The sequence below is a fragment of the Bison bison genome, unplaced genomic scaffold (genome assembly GCF_000754665.1).
Source record: "Bison bison bison isolate TAMUID 2011002044 unplaced genomic scaffold, Bison_UMD1.0 scf7180017864283, whole genome shotgun sequence".
NCBI lineage: Eukaryota > Metazoa > Chordata > Mammalia > Artiodactyla > Bovidae > Bison > Bison bison.
This window is the reverse complement of record NW_011494855.1, coordinates 3,558,411-3,566,686: the sequence shown is the minus strand read 5'-3', so window position 1 is coordinate 3,566,686 and position 8,276 is coordinate 3,558,411. Positions and strand designations below refer to the sequence as shown.

Genomic DNA, 8,276 nt, shown 5'->3' with positions numbered 1-8,276 from the left:
GTGTTAAAATATTTTTATAGGCTTAGTCTTCCAGTTACTCTCAGCACCCTTCATGTTTTTCCTCTATTTGCATTTCAGTCTCACAGCCACCAGCACAGTAGGAAAGAGAAACCTGAGTCCCAGTCGAGCAGAAGCCGGCCTGGAGGCCCGAGCATCGGGGGAGATTTCTGACACTGAGCTTGAGCAGACAGATCCCTGTGCAGAACCCCTCTCAGAGGGAAGGAAAAAGGCCAAGAAACTAAAAAGGATGAAGAAGGACCTTTCTCCAACAGGTTTGTATCGAGTCTCACCAAGGGCCTGGAGCTGAGTCCTCTACAGTGCTCTAGAAACTCTCTCTGGGGGGAAGAAATTACATCAGGGCTTTAGTTGATGGCCAAACCCATGTAGCCCAAAACGGGACCAGATGTTTTTTGGATCATTTTCATTTTAATTTGAGGAATCCCTTAACAGCCCTGGCTCTGGATAGCGTGAGGCTTGGCAGGGGCCTCCTTGTTAAAGATGATCAGCCCATTTTGGTAACCTTCTCTCTCTCCTCCATTGTTTAGAGGTTTTGTGATGTGTGTAAAGTCACCTGAGTATTTTAAATGTGTATGTGAGTTTGCACAGAGCTCTACTCCTACACGTGTTATTTTTAGTAGAATTTTCACTGTTCCTAGCCCAACCCCAGGCAACCTGAGTTTCTCTCGTAAGCAGAGTTACGTAAGAAGCAAAGGAAATGGGAAATGAACACATGTTGTGAACCCACTGTGTGCTAGACAGTGCAGGAGGAGCCTTCTCTCTCCTGGTTGAATTTCATTCTCACAACAGCTCTGACCTAGGAATTCACCCTTGTTTTAGTGATGGCAGATGTCTGAGCTCAGAGTGGCAAAGAAATGCGCATGTAGCTAGTAAGAAGCAGAGCAAGGACTTCCCTGGTGCTCCAGTGGTTAAGAGTCTGCCTGCCAATGCAGGGGACATGGGTTTGATCTCTGGTGTGGGAAGATCCCACATGCCGCAAGGGGCAACTGTCCCCCAGAGAAGAGACACCACCACAATGAGAAGCCCATACACTGCAGTTGGAGAGTAGTCTCCCCCAACCCCGCTGCAGCTAGAGAAAGCCCACACACAGCAGTGAAGACCCAGTGCAGCCAAAAAATTAATTAAAAAATTTTTTTTTAATTAAGTAAGTATAAATAATTTTTTTAAAGGAAGCAAAAAAAAAAAAACAAACCCCAAAGCAGAAAGAAGCAGAAAGAGAAGGTGAGCTGAGTCCCACATCCCCTCCGTCCCACACACATGCTTTGGAGGCCCCAGGAGCTCACCCAGCCCTTGGTGCTCAGACCTTCTGCAGGCCCGAGTGCGAGGCAAGGAAGGGGCTTGCGGGGCAGCCAGAGCCTGAGAAAGGCCCTGCCTAGGAGATCCGACCAGAACCTGCTCAGCAGGCTGTCACAGCAACAGAAAGGACAGCTGCTGCTGACTAAGTGCTTGTGGAGGGCCCGGCACTGCCCCTCAGACTTGACTGAAACACTTCGCTTCAAATCTCTGAGGTGTAGGCATCATGGTCCATTTTACAATGAAGAAAATGAAAGCCTGAGAGAAGGCATTGTCTTCAGCAAGTGGTGTTGGCCAAGCTGGAAAGCCGCATGTAAATCAGTGACATTAGAAAACTCCCTCACACCATACACAACAGTGAACCCAAAATGGCTTAAGACTTCAGTATAAAACATGGCATCATAAAACTCCTAGAAGAGAACATGGGCAAAACATTATCTTAAGTCTTGGCAATGTTTTCTTAGGTCAGTCTCCCAAGGCAATAGAAACAAAAGCAAAATAAACCAATGGGGCCTACTCAAACTTATACAACCTTTTTACCATCTGAGACACTAGGGAGGCCCTTACACAGCAAAGGAAACTATAAACAAATTGAAAAGACAAAATCTATGGAATGGGAGAAAACGTTGCAAACAATGCAACTGACAGAGGCTTAGTTTCCAAAATATACAAGCAGCCCATGCAAGTCAACAACAGAAAAGCAAACTACCCAATCAACAAATAGGCAAAAGACCTAAGTAGACATTTCTCCAAAGAAGGCTTACAGATGAAAAGATGCTGCTGCTGCTGCTAAGTCGCTTCAGTCGCGTCTGACTCTGTGCGGCCCCGTAGACCGCAGCCCACCAGGCCCCGCCATCCCTGGGATTCTCCAGGCAAGAACACTGGAGTGGGTTGCCATTTCCTTCTCCAATGCATGAAAGTGAAAAGTGAAAGTGAAGTTGCTCAGTCGTGTCCAACTCTTTGCGACCCCATGGACTGTAGCCTACCAGGCTTCTCTGTCCATGGGATTTTCCAGGTAAGAGTACTGGAATGGGTTGCCATTGCCTTCTCCAATTGTTAGAGAAATGCAAATCAAAATTACAATGAGGTACCACCTCACACTGGTCAGAATGGCCATCGTCAAAAAGTCTACAAATAATAAATGCTGTAGCCGCTGCTGCTGCTGCTAAATCATTTCAGTCGTGTCCGACTTTGTGCAATCCCATAGACGGCAGCCCACCAGGCTCCCCCATCCCTGGGATTCTCCAGGCAAGAATACTGGAGTGGGTTGCCATTTCCTCCTCCAATGCTTGAAAGTGAAAAGTGAAAGTGAAGTCACTCAGTCATGTCTGACTTGTAGCAACCCCATGGACTGCAGCCTACCAGGCTCCTCTGTCCATGGGATTTTCCAGGCAAGAGTACTGGAGTGGGGTGCCATTGCCTTCTCCAAAATGCTGTAGAGGGTGTAGAAAAAAGTTGGTAGGAACGAAAGCTGGTACAGCCACTATGGAGAACAGCATGGAGGTTCCTTTAAAAGCTAAAAATATACTTGCTGTATGATCGAGCAATCTCACTCCTGGACATATATCTGGAGAAAATTAATTCTAAAAGATACATGCACCTCAGTGTTCATAACCACACTGTGTACAGTAACCAAGACGTGGAAGCAGCCTAAATGTCCATTGACAGATGAATGGATAAAGATGTGGTACATATATACATGGGATATTACTCAATCATAAAAAAGAATGAAATAATGCCATTTGCAGCAACATGGATGCACCGAGAGATTATCATACTAAGCCAAATGTCAGAAAGAGAAAGACAAATACAATATGATATCCCTTCTATGTGGAATCTAAAATACGATACAAATAAACTTATTTACAAAACAAAAACAGACTCACAGACATAGAAAACAAATTTATGGCTATCAAAGGGGAAAGGGGGCAGGGGAGGGATAGACTAGGAGTCTGAGAGTAGCAGATACAAACTGCTATATATAAAACAGATGAACAAGTTCCTGGTGTATGGAATGGGGGACCGTGTTCAATATCCTGTAACAAACCATAATGGAAAAGAGTATGAAAAACATCTATATGTATGTATATAATTGAATCCCTTTGCTCTAGACCAGAAACTAACACAGCATTGTAAATCAACTATACTGCAATTAAAAAGTTTTTGAAGAAAGGAGGGAAGGGGGAAGGAAAAGAGGAGAGGAGGAAACCGAGGCCTGAAGATTGTGTGACTGGCCCAGGGTCATGGAGCGCGTAAGTCAGGCCTGCAGGAAAGTGGGTATTTTTAAGCGCAGTTACATATTGTCTCCTTAGGATGAGGGGATGCCTGAGAGGGAAGTTACTCCTCCTGTATCTGACTTCGTGACAGTCACCCCGGTTAGTTGGAACCAACAGTCAGGTCAAAGGGTAGGAGTGGAGCCCTGGAGCTTGATTCATACCCAGGCCAAGAATCCATTGTGTTGCAGTTAATTCCTCTTTTTACACGTGGCTTGATCTGCCTGCTGGGCGTTTTCTGAATCTCATTGATATTAATGAAATCAAAGACAGCAGAAATGTCACAGATGCCTTTTTATGCATTGTGCTGAAGCTGCACTTTAACTGAAAACGTAAGTTCTTATTTGAAGTCTGGGCTGTGTGTTTGCACTGTGAGGCTGTGAGTCTCCACTCCTTAGAGAAGTTTTTAATCTGTAACATTGTCTTCACCTCTGATGCCCGAGGCCCCTGCCGTTGTGCCTGCTCCACAGATGTTAGATACTAAATGTTAGCCTGGCTGTCAGAGCTCACCCAGAGCATGACCAGGATCCAGGGGCTTTTCCCTTCTTGGATAGCTTTCCTTCACTTCTCAATCTCCTGAATTTTTTTTAATTATCTGTTACTTCTCAGGGACAGGATTTTAGGTTTTTTCCCTTCTGTCTCAGCACAGTCTCAAAGATATTAAAATACCTAATAATAGATTGCATTAATAGATTAGCTCTTTTTATAACTTTCATCATTTTAAGTGAAAACTTTCTGTGAGTTATTTGGGGTGAATTTATAACACCGTCATTTAAATAGTCTCTTTTTCCCTCCCATTGACAGTAAAGCTGTCACTGCCACAAGATTTGAGCATTAAAAAAAAAAAAAAAGATTTTTTTTTTTTAGTTCTTTGTCTGTCCTGCTAAAGAAGAAAGAGAAACATCTTGACCACTTTTAATTGATCAGGTAACTTAAGAGCAATGAGTTTTCTCCTGGAACACCATTCACTGGGTTAGATCTTCCAGCAGCTCAGGCCTGGAAGTGCCCTGGATCCTCTTTAGCTGGTTTGTTTTCCGCACATAGTCCTAAAGTATCCGTAGGATGTAGGTCAAGATACCAGGTCCTGGGCCTGGCAGGTCAACCAATTTTGATTGCTCAGTTACTTTAAGGAGATCTTAAAATGAGCAAGAGAATAACTGATGTTTTCTAACTGTGGTGCTAGGAAGATTCTTGAGAGTCCCTTACACAGCTAGGAAATCAAATCAGTCAAGCCTAAAGAAAATCAACCCTGAATATTCATTGGCAGGACTGATGCTGAAGCTGAAGTTTCAGTACTTTGTCCACCTGATGTGAAGAGCTGACTCACTGGTGAAGACATTGATGCTGGGAAAGATTGAAGGCAGGAGGAGAAGGAGATAACAGAGGATGAGATGGTTGGATGGTATCATTGACTCAATGGACATGAGTTTGAGCAAACTCCAGGAGATAGTGCAGGACAGGGAAGCATGGCGTGCTGCATCCATGGGGTCACAAAGAGTGGAACGTGCCTGAGCAACTGACCAACAACAGAGTTCAGACTGAAAGGTCTGTGTTAAACTCCCAAAGCTTCAGAGTGTCCCAGGAGCACAGAGCTGGAACTGGCTTAGAGTGTTTGGTACAGTGTGGCTTCATTTTTCCTGCAGAGAAGGGTTCTAAGGCATCAAGCTCAGCAGTCCTACTGGGGACAGTATCTTTTTTTTTTTTTTTTTCTTATAACTATAAAGTGTTTCATCACTACATTTAATGATAAATTCCAGAGAACACACTATTATCACTAGTTTTATTTTATAACAAGATCAGATGTTGTGGTAGTATATTTATCTGAGTAATTATTATTTTAAATACATCCCTCACTATAGATTAACCTTCTATGCAGGGCTTTTGTCCTTAAACTAATTAGATACTCAATAAATATGTCTTCAATAGGTAGAATACATGAAACCATACAATGTGATAACAGTATTTGCATGAATTCCTTTTATAAGGCCAGTGATGAGATTCTCAGCCAGGAATTACTCTGTCAGTTCTTTCACATGCATGCATACTCAGCCACTTCAGTTGTGTCCGACTCTTCATGACCCCATGGACTGTAGCCCACCAGGCTCCTCTGTTCATGGGATTCTCCAGGTGAGAGAATACTGGAGTGGGTTGCCATGCCCTCCTCCAGGGCATCTTCCCAACCCAGGGATCGAACCCGCATCTCTCGTGTTGCAGGTGGATTCTTTTACCCACTGAGCCACCTGGAGAGCCATTGATGCTTTTATCTTGGTCCTAGTCCCCATCTTGTGCTCCTACTATCTAATTGTCCGCTTCTATGTGGACACTCAAATCCATGATGGCCAAGGCTTTTCTGATATAAATATGTATAGGATACTCGAAATCTTTTTGTACTGAAGTCCCCAAATTCAGCACCTTGACAAGTGCTCCCATGACTCACTGGGGTGCATTGGGTGCCCAGAGCACTGCCAGTGAAGGCATGGGAAACGTAGAAGACAGGCTTCCACTAGTAGGAAGTGTTCTGTTTTCCAAGAGGAAGGCAGCAAAAAGTAGGACCATAGCATATCACATGGGTTTCCCTGGTGACTCAGATGGTAAAGAATCCACCTGCAATGTGGGAGACCTGGGTTCGATCCCTCGGTTGGGAAGATCCCCTGGAGAAGGGAATGGCAACCCACTCCAGTATTCTTCCCTGGAGAATTCCATGGACAGAGGGGCCTGGTAGGCTATAGTCCATGCGGTCTCAGAGAGTCAGACACTACTAACTTTCACTGTTTTTCACAGGATATCATGTACCATAGCAATTTCTGTCCAACTGATGCTCAAGAAATCCCCCCCAAAACAGTGTCATTTTTCTTAGCTATACATCTTAATATCAAAGATACACTGAGACTTAAGTGCTGGATGCCTTCCCACAGAACAAAAGGACTTAAGTTGCAGAAAAATGACGATTTAATATATATACCAGACATTGTGCTAGGAATGTCCTTTATAATCTAGTCATTATAAAAACTGAGTAAAGTGTAGAGTCATTATCTCTGATTTATAGAGAGGAAAAAGACTCAAAGAATCACACATATGCAAAGTCAAATACAGCTGCTGTTGAGGGTGGCGGGGAGGGCTGTCTGAGCCAGAGCAAAGGCACCAAACCTCCCTGCAGTATGTAGTGTCTCCGAACTTCAGAGGACGCGAAGGGTTCTTCCCACAGGTGAATGTTTCTGGCAGCCGTTCTAGATCAGAAGCAACTACCCACCCAGACTTTCTTGTGATGAAGTCATGTGATAAAAATCCAAGATACTCTTCCCTTTTGGAGATTTTTATCTGCATGTCATGTGATTTAGTAAATGTTTTTCTCCTGAATGTAGTTGTTTCTATCCTGTTTTCAGGAAGCAAATGTATACTATCAATCCTCCCCCTTTTATACTCATTGGAGCTAATGGAGATTGATAATGCTGTCTGCTCTCCTCTGGGGCAGTCAAGGCGTACTCTCCATTGGTGCATAAAGGAAACAGCTCCATGTGCTGTATGTGCTGGAGTCAGCTGTCTCTAAGAAGTGTTTCCCAGACAGTGTTTGATGGGTGAGTGTCCACAGCGCCCTTGCTCTTGCTAAGGAAGTGAATTCATATTCCAGTGGCCTGATGCTGGTCGGACTAGCCAGTCTCAAAATACAGATGGACTGTCCAATAGCCGAGGTTCCACCTCTAACGCTCTTAGTGTTCACAGAGCAGGGCCGAGAGCTGTGGCTGTTCCTGGTGACTTCTCGTGTAGCAGTGATGTCGTTCCAAGTCTCTTTTCCCCCTTACGTTTAAAACACAACACAGGAGAGCTTTCCATGTTTGCCAAGAACCGAGAGTTTTATTGGAGTCTTGACTAATCTGCTGATTTTTTTCCAGCTTCAGCCCTTAGGGTTCAGTGTAAAAATGGAGACTCTACTTGGAACAGCAGTCTCCTCTTGCTGTTAGAGGTCTCCTGAACTCAGAAACGTGCTCTGCAGTTGGTGCTGTCGATCACCTGAGTGGCCAGCCTAGGGAAGCCCAGGAGCTTTCTAACTACTCAGTTCAGATATGGATTTCAGCTTGTGCTCCGTGAGTGCCCTTCCTCTTCCTCCAGGCAGCCCTTGGGGACTCCCCACACGCCATCCAGGGGAGCCCTTCTCTGGGAGATCTTCCTGACCCACAGACCGAACCTGAGTCTCCTGCATTGCAGGTGGATTCTTGACTGTCTGAGCCACCAGGGAAGCCCTCAACTCTTAAATAGGTGAAAGGCAAATCAGCAGAAACAATCACCTTTTGTTTCCACTTTTTACTTTCTTTTGTTGTTTTGTTAATAAAAATAATGGGCTCACTATGAAAATCAGTTAAATGAAGGAAAATAGAAGAATATACAATCCCGCAGTTACTTGGTACTCTGTTAACAAGTATTTCTCTCTCAGTTCAGTTCAGTCGCTCAGTCCTGTCCGACTCTTTGCGACCCCATGAATCGCAGCACGCCAGGCCTCCCTGTCCATCACCAATTCCCGGAGTTCACTCAGACTCACGTCCATCGAGTCAGTGATGCCATCCAGCCATCTCATCCTCTGTCATCCCCTTCTCCTCCCCCCCCCAATCCCTCCCAGCATCAGAGTCTTTCCAATGAGTCAACTCTTCGCATGAGGTGGCCAAAGTACTGGAGTTTCAGCTTTAGCATCAGTCCTTC

General features: G+C 44.7%; 1 protein-coding gene across 1 annotated transcript in view; it reads left to right on the top strand.

Annotated features, from left to right (window-relative positions):
* Positions 1-8,276, top strand: part of LOC104995536 (poly(A)-specific ribonuclease PARN-like) — a 58,224-nt gene that overhangs the window by 44,638 nt on the left and 5,310 nt on the right. Inside the window, exon 3 of the mRNA XM_010849435.1 lies at positions 79-272. Within this exon, the coding sequence (XP_010847737.1) occupies positions 79-272 (194 nt within the window). The remainder of the gene's footprint in view (positions 1-78; positions 273-8,276) is intronic.